At 36.8% G+C, this 20,636-nt stretch overlaps 2 protein-coding genes across 2 annotated transcripts in view; one reads left to right on the top strand and one right to left on the bottom strand.

Moving 5' to 3' along the window:
• LOC130548643 (uncharacterized) overlaps nt 1-3,331 on the top strand; it is a 13,874-nt gene extending 10,543 nt beyond the window's left edge. Inside the window, exons 3-6 of the mRNA XM_057325547.1 lie at nt 1,686-2,018; nt 2,326-2,631; nt 2,760-2,895; nt 2,984-3,331. Of these exons, the coding sequence (XP_057181530.1) occupies nt 1,686-2,018; nt 2,326-2,631; nt 2,760-2,878 (758 nt within the window). The 3' untranslated portion in view covers nt 2,879-2,895; nt 2,984-3,331. The remainder of the gene's footprint in view (nt 1-1,685; nt 2,019-2,325; nt 2,632-2,759; nt 2,896-2,983) is intronic.
• Nucleotides 3,332-11,867: 8,536 nt separating this feature from the next.
• Nucleotides 11,868-16,875, bottom strand: LOC130548644 (uncharacterized). Its single transcript, XM_057325548.1, has 6 exons — nt 16,489-16,875; nt 15,875-16,201; nt 13,291-13,590; nt 12,863-13,168; nt 12,305-12,404; nt 11,868-11,983 (listed from the first exon to the last, which is right to left on the bottom strand). The coding sequence occupies exons 1-5, from the start codon at nt 16,532-16,534 to the stop codon at nt 12,322-12,324; spliced, it is 1,062 nt and encodes a 353-aa protein (XP_057181531.1). The 5' UTR covers nt 16,535-16,875; the 3' UTR covers nt 11,868-11,983; nt 12,305-12,321.
• Nucleotides 16,876-20,636: the final 3,761 nt, after the last annotated feature.

Genomic DNA, 20,636 nt, shown 5'->3' on the forward strand with positions numbered 1-20,636 from the left:
CCCTCCCCCAAGGAGTGGTCTCCTAAAAACAGTTTATTGTGGCCGGACAACACACCAACATTCTTAACATTCTTTTAGTAAAAAGAAAACACTTAATCATCTAATGTTTTTAATTATATAGCGTTGTTTCTTAATCCTATGATTCATTAAAACACATCACAACTCATGATTATACTTAGAACATATACAGTGGATTGATTCATAACATTTATTTTTCTTTGTGACTCTTTATATGTGTGTGTGTTTATCTAGATCATTTACGACTCCAACCCCCAACTTTCTCTGTTTTCTTTGTTTGCCCAGGAACTTTCCACTGAGTGAAATAGAAAGCACATGACCAAAACACACAGCTTAATGAAACAAATGAAAGAAAACACTTATTGATTATATTGATATTTAAATCATACTTTTATCTAAAAAATATTCCCACAACATTTTCTTTCATAAAACAAGACTAAATTTCTTACATAATTTTCATGGTTAAGTTAATGTATCTTGATTTAAGTTTTAGATATTTGTACTAGAAAATAAGACATAAACTGCTTTGTAAGAAATTTTTGCAGTGTAATGACTGTTAGAGAATCTTGATCAAAGTGGAGCAGTTTAAGTGATGTTTTTTGTATGCGAGACTTAGGCCTAATCATTTTTAGGCATTATTGAGAAGTCTGAGAAGTATAGTTTATGTGTCGGGTGTGCTGTGCACTATAAAAAAGTAACCTGGCTGCCTTAAAATTTTGAATTAATTCAACTTAGTTAGTTAACACAACCAGTCTGCATGAAATTCGTTAATTATTTAAGTTTAATGAACTCAAAATTAAGGCAGCCAGGTTCCTGTTATTTTTTATGTTTTTTTCAGGGGGCTAAGCCCATTATCCCTTCCAACCCAGCAACCCCGTCTTACCTCATGCGTGGGGTTCATTGTAACCGACGTTAGTTTAATTCTGTTCAAACAAAAATAACTCAATATTATTCTGTCTGTTAACTACAGGTGGATATTGTTTGTACATTTGTCTATAATACAGAAATCCACACATCTATCATCTAAACATCCTTACATATGGATAGATATATGAGAAAATGCTGTACAATTACAAAATAAAAAATAGTTTAAAAAGTCATAATTGTCAATTATTATTTATGATTTTGATTAATGGAATTTACAGATGTTTTCATCTCATTGTCTTGTTTACATTAGAACTGTGTTTTTCGAAGCCTAGTTAGCAAATCTGTCAGAAGTAAAGCCTTGATTTATAATTATTGAAGTACTTTGCACTTCTTCTTGCATGTTCTTCAAAATAATATTCAGTACTAACAACTAGAGAAACGTTTTCTGAGTGGTTGTTAAATATCATTTAGGACCTTTGAGAAACTTACACGATCACATTTCTCTCCAATATTCTTTCTTTCCTAACTTTCTAAAGCTGATGTCTCAGTCGCAGCGGGTCATCTTGATAACTTTTATCCAGTTTTATAAATACCGTGTATGCTTTTTTCAAATTGAACCTGTTGCTTTTGATTTCTGTATAGTAAGGAAGCAACTGATGTAACATTCATCTCAGGTGATCTGATCACAGGTGATCATTTATACGCTCATTTTCGTTCACTTCCCCATTCGGGTGACTCGCATGACATTCCAGAGAATTGTGAAAAATTAGTTTTAGTAACTTTCACTGTTTGTTCTGCAGTTCGGATAGGTTATGGAAGTGACATGACGTCATTGGCAGTGATGGAGGGAGATTCTGTCATTCTGTTCACTGGGTTTTCTGAAAACCATGATGTGATCCGCTGGAGGTTTCAAAACTCTCCTTTAGCTGAAATCAGCATAAAGACTAAAATCATCTCAACACATGATGATGTTCATGATGGGAGATTCAGAGACAGACTGAAGCTGAATTATCTGTCTGGATATCTCACCATCACAAACATCACGACTGAAGACTCTGGACTTTATGAAGTAAATATCAACAGCAATAGCGGAACACACACCATACACCAGTCATACACAGTTACTGTAAGTGGTGAGTACATCAAGTCCTTCAAAATGATAAACAGCACATTCACATTATTATGATTCCAGTGTAAAATGTTCTCTGTCTGTTTTCCTCCATCCTCAATCGTAATGAATATTTACATTTACCGTGAGAATGGAGACATTGATGAGCCGTTCCATGTCTAATAAAATGAATTTGATTAAGCTTTTGGTGCGACTGAAGTGACAGATATATGTTGTGTTTAGTGATGGTACATTTGAAAAGTGAATTTTGCATAACAGTTCCTCTTTAATCTCTGTGATTGACAACAGCTCTCATATATTTGTCGATACAGATCAAGTGAAGACGCTGTCAGTGATGGAGGGAGATTCTCTTAATCTACATGTTGACACTCCAGTACAGAGTTATGATTTTATAAACTGGACTTTTGGACCTGAAAAGAATCCTATAGTTGTAATCAATGGAGGAGAGTTTAAATTGTTTAGTCACAGATTCAGAGACAGAGTGCAGGTGAATGCTCAGACTGGATCTCTCACCATCACAAACATCACAACTGAAGACCCTGGACTTTATCAACTCCAGATCACAAACCATCAATCCAAAAGATCCATTGATGAGAGATTCATTGTGACTGTCAGCAGTGAGTAACTTCAATATAATGAAGATCTCAGTAAAAGTTTAGACCTGAATTTAGTCCTTGTTGAGTTTGTTCTAGATGAGATTGACTCACACTGATGCGTGTCTCTCTCTCTCTCTCTCTCATTACAGCTCAAGATCGGTCTTCAGATGATGTGTCTTCAGATGTGTCTTCAGGTGTGTCTTCAGGTGTTCGAGCAGGATCATGTGTTGGTGTTCTGCTGGGGTTTGTGTGGTCACAGATCTTCTAAATCAAGAACACAAGAGGGTAAGAATCATGCAGATACAGCAGCAGGAATATCATCATCTTTATTCTGATACACTTTGATTTTCTCTCTCATCTGTGTTTCTTACAGATAACAACAGAGGAAAACATTCAGTGGACATAAACTTGCCTGTTGATAAACATGATCTCTGTTTCAGTTTAGTCATTCAATAAACTCTGATCATTTTATTCTATCATCGCGTCATCTCCGTGTCTTGTGTTAACGTCATTGATGTGTCTTAGAGAACTGACGGTCAGGAATGAGTTAACATCACTGGTGGGGTAAAGATGTTAGTAATTATAGAGACTGCCTATAGGGGTCACTCATATGGGTAATGTTTCCCTCCTGATAGGGTTGTGGAAGAAATGTGATGAGAGAAAAACATTCTTTGGGCGTCTTAATCTCTGTTTGAATAAAAATTAATCTGTCTCTTCCTGACTTCCTCCTGGACTGAAGTCTTCTTTTCTGCAATAAGAGACAAAACACATAGGCTCATTATATTCAGTGATATTTATTCTGCAGAAGCTGCGTCTGGTTTATTACACAGACTACTGGTATTTAATGCTGCTCAAATAAGCCATAACTGTGATTACACCACAACTCCATAATGTTATAAGATGAATGTAATTTTAAATGCATGTGTATACATTATGAAAAAATAAAAGATAAACTAGAAAGGTAGATTTTCTGAAGAAAATGTGAGTGGTGCTTGCGTGGCAAAACTCGGCACTGGGCAGTCACTAGGGTGATGACACTTTAACGAATGAATCTAACCAACATAAGATATAGGTCTTGTTAAACAGGTTGCTAGGCTAATGTGTTTGGTTGCTATGGGCGTGGCTTGGCATCTGCCAATTGATGATACTCTAAGCCACGAGTGAAATGAACCAACTCCCATTTCTCTACGATGTTCTGATGCAGAGATATAGGTCTGGCTAAACGGTTGCTAAGATAATCTTTTGGTTGCTATGGGCGTGGCTTGGCATCTGCCAATTGATGATACTCTAAGCCACGAGTGAAATGAACCAACCCCCATGTCTCTACGATGTTCTGATGCAGAGATATACAGTAGGTCTTGCTAAACGGTTGCTAGGCTAATCTGTTTGGTTGCTATGGGCGTGGCTTGGTATCTGCCAATTGATAATACTCTAAGCCATGAGTGAAATTAACCAACCCCCATGTCTCTACGATGTTCTGATGCAGAGATATAGGTCTTGCTGAACAGTTGTTAGGCTAATGTGTTTGGTTGCTATGGGCGTGGCTTCAGAGGTTCATGAAGATCCTGGGATACTGATTGGTTGTCTGAGTAAAATAAGCCCACCCCCTTGTCTTTACGACACTGTGCTGCAAAGATATCCATCTGGACCTTTTATAATGGGAGTCTATGGTATCGGTTGCTGTAAATTGTTGCTATGGGCGTGGCTTCATAGGTTCATGATGATCATGTGACACTGATTGGTTGTCTGAGTAAAATGAGCCTACCCCCTTGTCTCTATTATGTTGTACTGCTAAAATATTGCACCTGGGACATTTACAACACCTTATATGGGCATATTTCCTGCCCCATTATAAGTCTATGGGGAATTTCAGATGGCTCTTACGCCCCAGGGGTACAACTTACACCCCATTGTGAGGTATGTTGTTACAGAGCCTGCCAGCCTCTTCAAACGTGGTAACCCGCATGTTTCTATGAAATCCTCGCTCGGAGCAACGACCTGTCAAATTTCGGCGCAATGTTAAGTCAATGGGATTTTTGGGGCAATTTCCCCCCCCCTATCCAACACCCTCCGCCCGATCGCTTATAAAAGTCATAGCACCGCTGTGGGACATCACCATTCATCACAATTCTGTTTGATTTTATATTTCCAACTCTGACAGATTTAGGGCCTGACAGTGAGGAAATCCATTCACAGAGAGTAGAGTTCAGGTCGAGTTTATCTGAGAGCTTATGAAGGATAACTGTGTTAAAAGCAGATCTGTGAAGTCGATGAACAGCAAGTCCAAGTCTCTTTATTTTCAGGTGTGAGAGGGTTATGTGGAGCACGTATTGCGATATTCGCTCAAATGTTTTTAAGCAATAAATAACGCTATCTTCAAATTCTTTAATTTTATTTTGTGATTTCTCTTGGGAAAGTAGAATTTTATTATTTGCTTTCGTTTGGTAAAGGCCAGTAGTCTGATCCTCCTAGCTGGTAATTCTTTGGTTATTTTGGCCTTGTCCCCTCTTAAAGACATGGCTTTTCTCTTAAAAAAAAACATATCATTTGAATCTGAAAACTGTTGTTAATGGCTGGGACAGGGGTTAAGACATTCAACTATTTTACTCTTTTCTTTCATCACATTTCTTACGTAACCCCTTAATGGGGAGGAAAGCCAACTGTGACACATTACAGGCAACTCCCTTCAGGCAGTAAGGCCTCTATAATTATTACCATCTTTAACCATTAACTCACTCCTGACAGTCGGGTCTCTAACGTCAGACACGCACTTTACATTATTTTAAACAATATTTTATTTGAATCAAGCCTATAAATACACCTACACACAAGCACTGTATAAGATGAAAAACTCACTATTTAATGTTGCGTATTGGATGCACACTTGAGTATCACTGCAGTTGCTGTTGGAATTACATCAAATCTGCGGTTTAAAGGAATTCAATATGATCTAATAAGAAAGTGTAGGATTTAACTGAGATGTTCAGATAAGATCGACATAAAAATAGTAAAAATCGTTAACAGTTGATTAAAAGCAAAGCGTCGTAATCATTACTGAGAACATTGATCAGTTCTGTATCTGATAAAGCAAATCAACACTCTTATGGTAATTTGCTTTATGATCTTTATGATCTTTTCAGCTTTATATTTGACTTCTTCTCCCATTTCTCTTTAAGGAGGACTGACTTTAAATCTCATCCGTGTGTGGAAACTGTGCAATCATCCGCACCGACAAGCCCGAGCCGTAGAAACATCTGTCGGCTGCAATCTTAGCTGTTTGATCAACAAGAGAACACTTTACCATCAGCTTGTTGTGGTTAAAAGATTCTTCACCTTGCCACGTTTCTTCTTAAAGGGCCAGGCTACTATATTTGAAATCGAAAAACGACCAATTGTGACATCATTTCGAAACAAAATCTGGTCCAAATGACAATTCGTTTCACTAGTTCGGCTCAGCAAACCAAACAGAACTCTACGGGAAAGTTCGCGTTGGCCGGTAAACACCTTCGAGCCACCGTAGGTTCATGGCCATTGCGCAATAGTAAGGTGTGCTCTGATGCTCTGTCTATTTTTTGTGCTAAGTATATTTTAAAATGTACGTTATGTAAATTAAAAAAAATACTCCACACAACGCTCCCCGACTGTTGGTTTTTATTTGCTTAGTTGTGACTTGCACAGATGGATGACACCCAGAAAGTCCACATTCTGTCAGGGCTGTTCGGTGACACCGTGGAGAATGTGTCACAGCAGTTCTCCTCGGTGAAGTAGCAGGCTGAGGCAATAAATCACATCCTGCCCCGCCGCGACCCGGCCACCTTCCGGTCGTCGAGGTCCCGAGCGCAGCCTTCCCCCCAGCATTTTTTGGCAATAGTTAAACAGCATGAAAGCAGTTTGTGTTGTAATATGGATACATATGTTCAGAGAGTGCCATAATAATAAGCACTGGATCCGTCTGTATTTGCACTTTAAACATTACAGAGAGCTTTACTGTCAGTGGTGAGTAGTTTTTAAAGATCTTTCAGTATAATCATTTTACCTATTTCACCCAAAGCAAACTGCTATTCCTCAGATTTTATAGCTCAGGAGTTCTGTTGTGTTTCAACTTCTCAGTCGCAGATGCTTTTCTAAAATTGCTTACATTTTGTGATGGTAAATGTTTGAGTTCATGTTCAGATCTTCTATAACATTGGCTTTTGATAACATAGACTTGACAAATCTGAGCTCAGTTTGTGAAATTGTTGAGATCTCTTTATGATTTTTGACAAATGCCAAATCGTCCTAATTTTTTCAAAACCCCACAATATCTGGCCTGTTGTAAAATGGAGAAATGCGGAATGCTCAAAATGCTCTTCCCTCATGCTTTGAATCCTGTACGTTGTGTGCGAGCTGCTGTCGTGACGTCATATAAATGTCTCAGAAACCAGTATTTTGCATTCACATGCTAAACGTCACATTTTTGGGGGTTTGTGACGATTGCCCGAAGGAGAAGGAATAGAAGAGGCAGCAGTGTCGTCACCAAACACACCGATGAGCTCGCAGGCATTCACTCGTTCACTCCACCGATGGTCTCACACTGTTGATGAGATGTTGAGGAATGAATGTCAACGCCTCTTTCCCTCGGACACCTCATAAAATGTGGAATTCACGAAAACATCCTCAGATCCTTCTGCACCTACGTCACCAACTTGTACGGAAACCGCTGGCGGAGGGAAATGTGGCCTTGCCACGGCGTGGGAGGGAAAATAACCAGACCAGTGTATCATATTTATTGTGTATATATTATTTTTATTTCAATCAAAACCAGTTAAGCTTGCAAAATTTTCATAACCAAGCTCTCATGGTGTCATTGGCCTATGCCCAACATTCTTTCTGGATTAGATGCAATATTTGGAACAACACATGGTGCTTTGGGATGGTGATGTTGCAATCTGCACTTTAACATTATTCCTGTAAATTGTTATGAGAGGTTTAACTTTGGGTGGTTGGACAGCAGGATTGATGATCAGTTCACAGAGGACAGAAAGGGGAGCGCTGCAGGAGTTGAGCGGAGCTTCAGGTTAATGGCACAGTCACAGATGCACAGCCCAAAACGACTGATGTTTGTGTGTCACAGAGCGTTAAATCTCTCAGCTTTATAAGAGATCTTTCTACAGACACAAACTCATGAAGATGAAGACATCTGTCCTCTGAAACCTCCACCTGAGGAACATTTATTACAACGATCCAAATCTCCCCCAAATAGTTCTAATGGTGGTGCTTGTTTCCACACGATCTCACTCTGTTTCTCCGCCTCATTCTCAGGGTTGATCAAGGAGAAAGCTGTTGAGCTACACCCACTCGGTTTTAACAAATCAGATGAAGAAGTTATTCTGTCGGTCGGTGTGTTTGTGGACGGCGACTGTTACTGACTAACAGAGATGAAACACTGAACACTTGAATAACTTCACTGATCAACAAACACCTCAAACATCTACACCAACAGATTGTTTATTTCTCCACAGACTGTAAGTGTGGGTGATATGAGGTGCTGGTCATATAATTTGAATATCATCAAAAAAAAGTTTATTTATTTCACTAATTCCATTCAAAAAGTGAACTTCTTAAGTTAGTGAGTCTACTTAATTTCATAAAAGGGATCAATTTAATATTTAAGTCGCACTTGCTAAGATTTGGTAAGAACTTTGACTTAACAGTAATCAAAAATTTGAAAGTTTTGCTTACTTAAATTAAGAACCTCTAAAATATTATAGAAAGTATTGCCTACTTATCCGGGTTTACATTGTAGTAAAGATCTTACATTTGTGTTGAATAATTTATCTTTTTAAATAAACAAATGTAACAAACTTATTTTCCAAAAAAACTGATCAAATGTAATTTTTTTCACTTATGCAATCTTTATCAGAGATTAATATTTCAACAACAGAAATGAGATATATTTTATTTTAAGTAAATACAATTATTGATATTATTGGTTGCACCACATGATAAGTGCTCGTAGTGAGGCAATGACCCTTATATCAGTATAACTGCGGTTATTAACAGGAGTTATTCACAGAGCGATCATGTATATATGATGTTTATCATACTGAAGGACTTGATGTACTCACCACTGACAGTAACTGTGAATGACAGATGTATGGTGTGTGTTCCACTATTGCTGTCGAAATTTACTTCAAAATCTTTACACTTTTATTATATTAATATAAAAATTATATTATGTTGATTATTCAGCTATTGAACAGAAATAGGCTACATAGAAAGATCATAAATCTCACAGACATCCAGTCTCACATATTTGACGAAATAGATTTTTAAGAAAATACAATAAACATAAATAAAATGTTAATGTTAATAATCAACGAACCGATAAAGGTATAAGGCTCATCTTACGTATATACGTTTTTATTGGGGAAATTTCACATTTATAAAATAAAATGTTCTTACTCCAAATCCCTTTATATACTAATTTAAACAAAAAAAGAATGACCAAGTTTCATTATTTGTTTATTATTTATCCTTGCTGTATTATCCTTATAGCACGTTTGTTATATTTATTTTGTTGTTTTAGGCTACTTTGAATACACTTTTATTGTATTGTGTCTGTTTATGACTGTAATAAAAATCTGTTCTAAACAAATTGTTTAAAACTAACTTTTAGATTAATATTTTGAACAATTTGCTACAGTATAGCTACAGTTACATGTTTAAAAGGAGCATTTATTAAAAAACATATGTGATTATAATTAAGCCATATATCATATTTCTACTCTTTTAGTTTTTTTTTTACAAGAACATCATGCAAGGACAGCGTTAACTCTCCATCACAATGCGCTATTGACGGAGCCATGAAGTTGTATCAACACATAAATATCTCCTCACCCCTTTCCCTTTATCTCCATTTCTCAATGCAGACAAACCAACGCGTAACTTCCAGGAAAACGAGGTTAAACGTTTGGAGTTTTATGAGGCCAAATGTCTTTGTTTTTTGCTGATGTTTAAGTGCATTAGCAAGTAAAAGTTATGAAGGACAGGCTTGTTCTCTGGTGTCAATGATGAGAACCAGAAACCCTGTTATAATCCGTGCGTACGCGTACGATCCTGCAATAGGCCAAAAAAAGAACTTTTAGATGCAACTTTCACCTCTTCTTTATAATCATATCAGGCCGTTCTCGTTATAGGAAAAAATGTCGAGAGCGCATAACGCGCATCCATGTGCGGGTGGGCGCGCGCGCTAATGTCTCCACTCGCAGGAGGATTTCTTTCACTACTCCATAAAACTAAACAAGCGCACTTAAATTTACAGTGTTTTCTTTTCAGTTGGCTCTGTTCTCACTCAGATATTGCGTCAGGAGAAACTCCTTAAAAGTGATGCTGCCAAGAGCCCTGCAAAACATTAAGCACGCAAGTGGTTTGGCCCACATGTGACAACACTGTGCTGAATTATTCTTATCTTGGTTATATGGGGGAGGGTGACAAGACCAAAGCTTACAATTCCAAGCCCAGCTATATGATGCAGCTATATGATGACTCTTCACTAGTCTTAAATACACACAGTTTAATGGTATAGGCAGGGGCGGATTTAGTGGTTTGGGGGCCCTAGGAAAATCCATGTATGGGGGCCCCAACTATGCACCATTTTACTTTACTGCAACCCTTATTTTTCTTCCTCCTCAAAGCACACAACCTTTCACCCCCAGTCACAGTGACAGGGGAAAACGAAGCTTAATAAACAACACAGATACTGACTCATTAAAAAATATATAATAATGAAATTCCCAAATGAAAAACATGAGATAAGTGTCTTAACAAAACACTTATATTAAAGTCCTAAAAAATTGATGAAATGAAAACTAATAAGTTATACTGTATAATGCATTTAATCAATCAAACAGAAAAGTTGAAAATTTTAATATAAGCCTTTTTTATAAGACTTTTTCGCCTATAAGTAACCAGTCTAACTAAATGAGCAAAGCTCATTCACACCCTATACGTTCTCTTGTAATTCACTGAGCTTTGAACGATTCACTGATCTCTTACATTCTGTGTAAACGAATTGGTTCAAAGGAGTCATTTGTTTGCGAGTCGTTCTGATCGCAATGTGCGTTCATACTGGCGAACTCGCTGTGTACAGAATAACGCTGATTCAACGAGCCAACTTCACAACTAAAAACATTATAATGATGTACAGCAAGTTAATTTAGAACACCTTTTCAAAAAATTCAAGAAAATGTAAATTGAACGTAAAACTCCTGAACAGCCGTGAAACACAGCTAATACAGCTCCTAATATAGCTCTTTTACTGAACTCTTCAGCGTCTCACTGCTGGTAACAAAACAGCGCCTCCACTGTTTCGTAACTGCAGTTACAAATGACAATCTGTTTAATAATGCACGCAGTGTTTTTTTGTCAAGACACTCGACATATTTTTGACGAGAGTCTAATAGTGTGTTCAGACCAAACGCGAATGAAGCGTTAAGCGCAAGTGATTTACATGTTAAGTCAATGCAAAGACGCGATAGACCTACTTGCGGCGCGATTCGGGCGTTTGACGCGTGATTCGCGCTAGTTGATCACGAGCTTGCTCTAGTAGTGATTTGCAGCGTCTGTGCACGAAGGCAGCCCAGAGAAACACATAAGCAGCGCAACTGAAGTCTATTTGAATTATAAACAGAGAGCGTCTTTGCAATAACTAATCACATATTTAAAAGCTAATTTCTTGCTAGAAATGCAATCAGAAGTTGTTGAAAGTGAAAATGAAACTTACATTTATACAAAACTATGCTCCAACGGGCGTTTCGGACGCCATTTTATTTTTATATTATGGAATGGTCCACTCTAATCTATAATGGGGGGAGTGCCTTCGTACAGATGTAATAACGTAAAACGTTAACAGGGATATCCCGACTATTTTGATGATTACTTGGGGCTCTACGTGGCTGCTGACATGTCTTGTTGGTTAAGTCCACCACTTCCTTTTGGGGGCCCCTGGTAGCTCGGGGCCCCAGGCAATTGCCTACCTTTGCCTAATGGTTAGTCCTCCCCTGGGTATAGGCACAAATGTCAGGTTTTTATTTCGTCACAAAGGGCTGTATGAGGAAAGGTCAAGCGTGAAGCCCAAAATAATGAAAGGTTTAGCTATGAGAGAGGTTATGAGAGGTTATAAACTAAATGTTCAAAAATGAGTACAAAAGTAAATACATAGAGTCAATCTGATCGTTTAACCAAACTTGCAATCTGTTGTTTCTCTTAAAGGACGACTGACTCTGAATCTGTGATTGTGAAATATTCCCTGTTGACATGCCCGAGCAGTAGTTTACACAATAACACAGATGCTCAGATCTATCACCACCAAATGAGTTTCAGTACACAACACCTGAAGAAGAAGAAGAAGGAATGTGAAATACTGACCTGAGGTGATTGTGTAAACATGTCACCACAAACCAAACTAAACAACAGTAGTTTAATAACAAAGAAAAATAGCAAAATGCACCGTAGCATTCTTAAACTAGCATGTGACAGCAAGCATATTGTCTAATGTCAGTTATTTTCACAAAGTTTACAAGAGTCCTGAAATAAATCTTGTGTGAAACAGGAGTTAGAGGAACATCACTGTTGCTGAGCGTCTCCTTTCAAAGGCAAGTTTGTGTCGACAGACTGTTTTCCTCTGTTATTATCCGCTCTACATGATTCTTACCCTCTTGTGTTCTTGATTTAGATGATCTGTGACCACACAAACACCAGCAGAACACCAACACATGATCCTCCTGAAGACACATGTGAAGATCGATCTTGAGCTGTAATGAGAGAGAGACACACATCAGATTTGATCTCATGTCAAACACACATCAGCACTAACACTGACAGGTGTCAATTATAGTTAGAATGACAAGTATACAGATCCGTGTACGATTGTTCTTTGACTAAAGCCAGAAATGAATGAAAAGCTGGGGTGTGTGAGACACATATTTTATGTTTCAACAAAATGCTTAAATTCCTATTTGCATTCTTATCTGATGTATTTAACTATGCGTGATTAATGTAATATCACATGTGCACTGAACCTTTTCATGTGTTCAAGTCTATTCTATTTGTAAATATTTATTTTTTGTATAATATTTATTTGCACATAAATAATCATTTTGAAGAAGAGAGGTGTGTGAAAATATTTGGAAGAAAACCGAAATGTTTAATGTAAGTCAGCGCTGTGATCTGAATGAGATCTTCATTATATTGAAACACAGGAGTTACTCACCGCTGACAGACACAATGAATCTCTTTTTGATGATTTGTTCGGATTGACGCTTTTTAAGCTCTACGTCATAAAGTCCAGAATCTTCAGTCGTGGTGTTTGTGATGGTGAGAGATCCGGTCTGATCGTCCACCTGCAGTCTGTCTCTGAATCTCCCATTATAAACATTAATGCTCCCACCAGACGTTGCTGATAATAAATACTTTTGAGGTCCAAAATCCCAGTTTATATTATCATATCTCTGTATTTGAGTATCAGTGTGTAGAGTGACAGAATCTCCCTCCATCACTGACACTGACTTCACTTCATCTGCATCACCAAACACACAAAGAAAACTCTGTCTGAAACAACTAACACTGTAGTACAAATATTTACATTTTTCACAGAGTGATATATGATGTTTATCATTTTGAAGGACTTGATGTACTCACCACTGACAGTAACTGTGTATGACTGGTGTATGGTGTGTGTTCCACTATTGCTGTCGACGATGACTTCATAAAGTCCAGAAAGATCAGTTGTGATGTTTGTGATGGCGAGAGATCCATACCAATCATCCAGCTTCAGTCTGTCTCTGAATCTCTCATCATGTGTTGAGATGATTTCAGTCTTTCTGTTGAGTTCAGCTAGAGGAGAGTTCTCAAACCTCCAGCGGATCACATAGTTTTCTCTGTCAGGTGCACCAGCATTCATACGGACAGACTCTCCCTCCATCACAAACAATAACGTCCCTGCATAACCCAACAGAACAGTGAAAGTTACTAAAACAAATCCACTTTCATTTTAATTATATATTTAAAATGAATTATAAACATACAAAAAAGACACATTCTATTGTAGAAGAGGAGGAGAGAGTGAAGAAGATAGACAGAGATTTAACATGCAGTATTTCAGTCTCAGCTGATCCAGACACAAACAGACGACACTGAATACACCAGAACAACATCTAAAACGCACTATTTGTGCTCAAAATAGTCTTCAGTGATTCTCTTAGGAAGGTTATATTCACGTAAGTCAACCTTTTCTGGATAGACAAAACGTGTACATTTCATAAACATTTGTTGATTGCAAAGCTTTTTTTTTTTTTGAAAATCAAATACGGAAAACTACTATTGACTTTTTCTTGAGGGGACCAGCGCAAAGCTTTTTTCGTCTACAAAAAGATTTCATCCCTGCAGCAGACACATGCTGCCTTCAAGTTATCATCAATACATTAGCAGGCACTTTTTCATGCCTGAAACAAATCTGCATGAAGTAAATAAAAAATAATCTTCATGATCTCATTTAGGCAACTTTTGGACGTCACTTCCTGTTTGCTGAGAGCGCGCGGTTTGAGCCGGAGCTTCTTCAAACTTATTCTTAATACATCGTTTATTCTTCTTGTATCTTAAGATTTGTGTTTTGAACTGTTATTTCACCGAGGGTAAAACTCATCCTGAAATATATCCCATACCAAAATCGTCCTTAAACGCACTGATAAATCATTTTTATCTGATCATTCGCTATTAGCCCTCAGGCTGTTAGCATTACCTGCCGACAAGGGAATGAAAGGTTCAGTAGACTATTTGCGCTTAATCAATGGTTAATGTCATCGTGTATTGAACAGAAGCTGCTCTTTGTTAATAATTTTGATCTGTTCTGTAAGTTGGGCCTTGAGGGGAGGGCTAAAAGCACCATTGGACTGACAGTTTAGTCCGTCCTCTTTTTTTGTTGCTGGCATCAAGTGATGATTAGTTGTTGTTTAGAGGGGGGGAAGGAGCTTAACGTTTTTCATTAAAGATTACAAGTGCAAATGAATAAAAAAAAATGGTGTGCACAGATAAATCATTCATAATAATCACTGCAACACTGTAAACACTAAGAATTTTCCTGTTTGATTGCATTTATAGAAAAGCGTTTTAGACAGATATAGAGATATATTTTTGCTGTGGTCAATATTTCACAAGTGTGATCAATACCAGGTGGTATTTTGTACAAATGTAGAATGACTTCTGTATAGGCCTAATTTCACTTCGAGAATAATGTTATACTTTCGACCCCATCAGTTGAGACACAACAATACAAACAAGATTTTTGTTACTCTTGTTCTTCTGAAATTTAACTGACTATGACATTTTTCATATGCAACAGCAAAATATTTTATCTTTGAAATTTGAAAATAATATATTAATTCAATTTTCATTTTACATTTCAGTTTTATCCATTTTTTAAGTAACCCAACAGTAAAAACTTTGAATTGTTTTTAATTGGCAATGTTAATCTATTTTATAAAACATTTTAACAGTATGAAAAATATGAAAATTAAATTAGCATAATGATATATTAGAAGCGGGACAAGCGACTTTCGTTCCGACAGAAACTGCCATTTAAACCCGAACCATTTAAACCCACACTGAAAAAAGGTTTTCAAGCAGTACTTCATCCAACTAATCATTTGTCTTTCAGTTCAGCTTAAAATTATTAGTTTGATTTTTGAAGTAAAATATATAAATATTTGTAATTAACAGTTCAACTAAGAAATTTTAGTTTTGAGGAACGTACAATCGCTAGGTTACACACTCAATCCAGCGCATGCGCATTAAACACAAACCTCGTCCAGTCACCATCAGACCACGCTCTGCAAATTAATGCAATCATGTTTTATTAAATCCATATCTTTTTGTTTAAAACAAATAATTTGTATTTTTTAATGATAAATAATTGTTTATTTAGATCTATATCTATTTGATTTGAGAAAACAAATAATTTATAATATTTCTTAAATAAGATTTTTTCAAAAATAGAATTTAAATTAATTGACTTACTTCAACAAGAAATATATAATTTGTGCTTAGTTGTATGAAATAGTTTTGACAGACATAAAATATTATCTAGGGCAAGTTATTTATTTATCATTGGATCAACTTAAAAAATGTAGGGTAAGGATTCACATCTATATTTTATAAATTGTTTCAATGAAAACCTTTTTTCAGTGCATGACTGTAAACCGTTTTTTGTAAACACTGAAATACTCACCAGTAACACTGAATGTCTTTGTTATTTCTCTCTCTCCAGTGATCTGTAGGCGATAAGATCCAGCCAGATCATATGTGAAGTCTATGATGGTGAGATCTCCAGTCTGATTGTTTATCTTCAGTCTGTCAATAAATATCCCATCAGATCCGTTAAAAAATGAGATTGAACCTCTGTCCACTTTAGCTATGAGTTCATTTCTAAACCTCCACTCGATCACATCATTACTCTGTAGTTCAACTCCAAACCTCCACTTGATCACACCTGTAGTATTAGTGTACAGTGTGACAGAATATCCCTCATTCACTTTCACTGACTCGGTCAAAGCACCTGTAGAACAAACAGAAAAGATCGAGATTAAACTCACAACACTGTCAGTACAACGATTGAATTGAGATCACATGAGAGTGACGTCATGTTTTCATGAAATATCACATTTAATATGAGGTCGCGGTATTCAAGTCTGTGATTTTTCGAAACAAAACAATGAAAGTATTTTTAAAACTGCATCAGCACCATGAAGATTAATCAAACTCTCATACATTAATGCACACTTCTGGTTTGCAGAAAAGTGAAAGTAGGCTAAGTGTTGTCTAAATGTTGCTAAATGAACTTACCGTTGAAGAATAAAGAGATGATGAAGAGTAAAGAGATGGTCTTCATGTCGTTCACAATCAGTGAAGTTATTCAAGTGTTGCTGTTCGATCTCGGACTTTACAGACGCACGCGCTCATGCACATTGACTGACAGAAAAACGACAAAAAAAAACCCCACACAAAACACAAAACAACCTACACACACAGATCCTGATTAACGAAGAGTCGCTGATAAGATTCCTCTGAAGATGAATAAGACCAGTCGCTTTTGTACCTATTAATTAAGCGCAAGTCAGCGTCTAAAATGACGGAATGTATTTCAGTTCACACACCTGACAGCAGAAATATGAGGGTCTGTCTGTGCTGAACTAAAAGAGACTGTATTTTCCAATTATTGTGTGTTCCCAAATCAGGATAGGCGTTTTCAACCTCTTTACTTGATTTGTTAAAAACGCAGTGGGCGGTTTTTTTCGGTAGTTCTCTCCTCTATCCCCATTGAAATACCGTAGAAAAGCGGAAAACACGAATGTCTTCATTTGGAAAAACAAGCACTATTAAAAAAAATAGCTATAGCCGTTTAGAACAACAAAGTTATTATGTACAAATGTAAATCTCCTTTTAAAAAAACGGGTCTGAAATGTAAATTATTATTCAACTATTTATATGCATAACTTATATTTAACTGCTACGTAACATGAATTCATATAAAAATGCGTAGGCTAACTTCCGTGCACTATATTGTAACAATTAAACTTACTCTCTCTTTAAGAGACTAAATCCTCTTATAGAGGATGAACTTTAAAGTGAATAAATTTGTGGAGGACAGAGGGTTCAAGGCACACAAGAGTTTTAAAACAGAATATCACGTTTATTGACAATTTAATTAGAAAACGATTATTTAAATAAATATATGCATCAAGTTCAACAACCAACAGCCTTGCATGCCTTCACAGGACAGATGGCGACTAAAGATATAATTCACAGCACAACACTACACTCTAGTGGTTAATCGATGCACCGCACTACCAACCTACCCAGATAGAAGTCGTGAGCACACAGTGATACAACAAGCATTTCCCCATGCTAGCACATACAGAGTATGATTGTTATAAACTTTGCATATAAACTTTAAAAAGAAAATCACACAACCACTCATACATAGGCCTAAACTCAAAAAATTAGCCTACAATACTTTGCGTAGATTTCATCCTAAGTGTGCGCACGCACAAAAGGAAGATTTTGCGCCAGAACCTGCGCATTATTCCCTTTATAAGTACGTGCATGTCCACCCAATCTCCTCCCCGATGTAACCATATGGAGCTTACAACGCATAGTTTAACTATGCCTAATGTCATCTACATATTATTTCAATATGCACATTGCCATCCACGTGACGGTACGAGACATGTGGAAAATATGAGCCAAAGGACCGCTCCACCCGGATCGCGCAGTCTCCACAATAAAGGTGCGGTCGGTTGATCATTGTTCTCGCTATGTTTTATATACATTAAATATGTTTTAGAACACGAGTTCTGCAATTTAGTTTAAGAGGATATATAATGCACCTTGCACTCCTCGCTGTCATTTAAACATTAAACCGCACAGCATGCCAGAGGAAAGCGTTTTAAACGCATGCACTAAATATATATCTGTATTTTTTTACGTTTAGACGTCACCTTAGTGCTTAACAACATTAATAAAAGACAAATATTTAATCAAGTGTGTAGCCTATAAAAATACAATTTTTAGTTTAATCTGCCCGTATTATTAGGCTTCGCTCACACCAGTAAAAAAAGTGCGTAGGCAGGGTCCCACAGTGAACAGTGTAATGGTGAGACAGCTTTGATTAAATATTTAGATTAAATTTTGATTTAAGATTTGAGTTGGATTTTACTAGACTACTTTTAAGATTTATACAGAGGTGGGTAGAGTAGCCAAAATCTTTACTCAAGTAAAAGTACAAGTAACTAGAGAAATTGTTACTCAAGTAAAAGTAAAAGTCACTATTTTAAAAATCACTTGAGTAAAAGTAAAAAAGTATGCAATGAAAAAACTACTCAAGTAGCTAGTTACTTAGTTACTTTGTATCTGATTATATAGGCCAGGCCTACTACATAAAATTAATATTAACGCCAATATTTTAATATTACATCTTAATCAATATTTTTAATAATCATAAGCAGATATCTTTGCAATATACTAGAGAGACTAAAGAATAGACAAACACAGAAGAGACGAGCATTTCTGTAAATTTCATCTAGTCCTGATGTCAATGTAGTTTACACAACTTATTTAGAATAATAGACCATGTCAAACTAAAGCATGAACTAAACTCAGAGCATTTCCTAAGATGATCTAGAACATCTGCAGTGCTCTCTTAAATGAAATACACATTTTTGAACAAAGCTCATGTTTTCTCGTGTTGTGTCACGTGTGTGTTGTGAAACGCTCTTACTTGTAAACAAACAGTAAACGGTGAACCACACGCCCATCAACACGTTTTCTTCCTTCTGTTCTTCAAATGTATATTTCTGCAAGCCCACGTCTCTGTGTCTGACAGGTAATACGCATGTTGCGGTGTCTGACGAACAGGTCGCGCGGGTGCGCGCATATGGCGGGCATTTATCATTGCTGGCAAACAATATGACACATTTGCAGTTTTGATTGTATAGATATAGATTCATATCCACTTCATCCAACGCTCTTTATGTTCTGCGTGTTCTTAAGTTTCGCGCTACGAGGAGTGAGTAACTCAAGTAAGAGTAAAAGTACACACTTTTAATTTAACTTAAAAAGTACATATTTTCCAAAATGTTACTCAAGTAAATGTAACGAAGTAAAGGTAGCGCGTTACTACCCACCTCTGTTTATTGTAAATCCTATGTTTTCCAATTGATTGGATTTTCTTTTTCCTGAAATCAATTTACAGCACCCCCTATTGGTCAAAGTTTCGGCTGTTTTGTAGAGGTGAAAATCTGCTGTGGACACTAGATGGCGCTGCTGTTATATGTGAGTTTAAAGGAGGCCGGGGGCCAACACGAGTCTTTTGACATACCTGACAAAATGATGTGTGAGTATATTGTGAAGAGAGTTTAATTTTAGGAGCTTGAAATCACTGTGTGCTGAAGAATATACCAAGAAACCAACTGTTGAAGAAGCAGACGCATGCTGTGATCAGCGCAATGACGTCACGTCCTCAACGCGACACTCCCCTCAGTCCCTTAATCGTGTAGCATGGCTCTTTAAATGGAGAAAACGAACGTTTATTTGCTGACTTTAAAGGCGGCTGAGACTGATTCAACAAGACAATACGCATCTTTGTGTGTTAAATATGTTAAATTAAAAGTTTTTTCACATGCATATTACGGATAATCATCATTATAAGCAACTCAGTGAAGATCAGTGTTTCAGTATTTTCCTACATGTGTTAGGTCAATTACTGCATTTGCCACGACTTTGGAATGCCATGCCTTTAGAGATTAGAAAGGCCCCTTCTTTTCTGTTTTTAAGTCTTTACTAAAAACCAATTTGTTTTCTTTAGCGTATTGACTACTGTGATATGGTCATTTTTAAATGTGTTGTTTTAAAAAATTTTGTTTGGTTTGTTATCTGTGAATGTAGTATATTTGTTGGTCTTCTGAAAAGCACTTTGGTTGGCCTGCGGCTGTGGTAAATGTGCTATAAGTAAAGTGAACTTGAACTTTTTAAATAGATGACTTGGATTGAAAAATGAAGAAAGAGCAGCCAATAATGTTGTTCAAAAAGCATCTCAGGGTGAGACATCAAGAAGCTGCTTGATAAAATGACAAGAAAACATTTCTATTTTTTTAGGTGCAAAATAATTCCCATAGTACCCTTTGTTTCATTTCATTATTTTGTTTCAGATTATTATTCTAAAATATGGAAAAATATGAACACATAAGTAAGTGTCTAAAAACCTTAATGGGTATGAGTCCAAAGGCCTAGACCGCTGAGACAGAAGAACATTTCCAGGCATTGAGGACTGCTATTACATGTACTCCCACGCTGGGACTCCTAGACAAACCATTTCACTTACATGCGGGGGAGGCTATGAGTGTTGCAAATACCCCCCACTTGTTTTTTATTTCAAGTTGGCTGTAGTAGTGACATGTGATGGATATATTCAGGAATGAGACACAAATGGATTA

Source organism: Triplophysa rosa, linkage group LG25 (assembly GCF_024868665.1).
Source record: "Triplophysa rosa linkage group LG25, Trosa_1v2, whole genome shotgun sequence".
In the NCBI taxonomy this organism is placed as follows: domain Eukaryota; kingdom Metazoa; phylum Chordata; class Actinopteri; order Cypriniformes; family Nemacheilidae; genus Triplophysa; species Triplophysa rosa.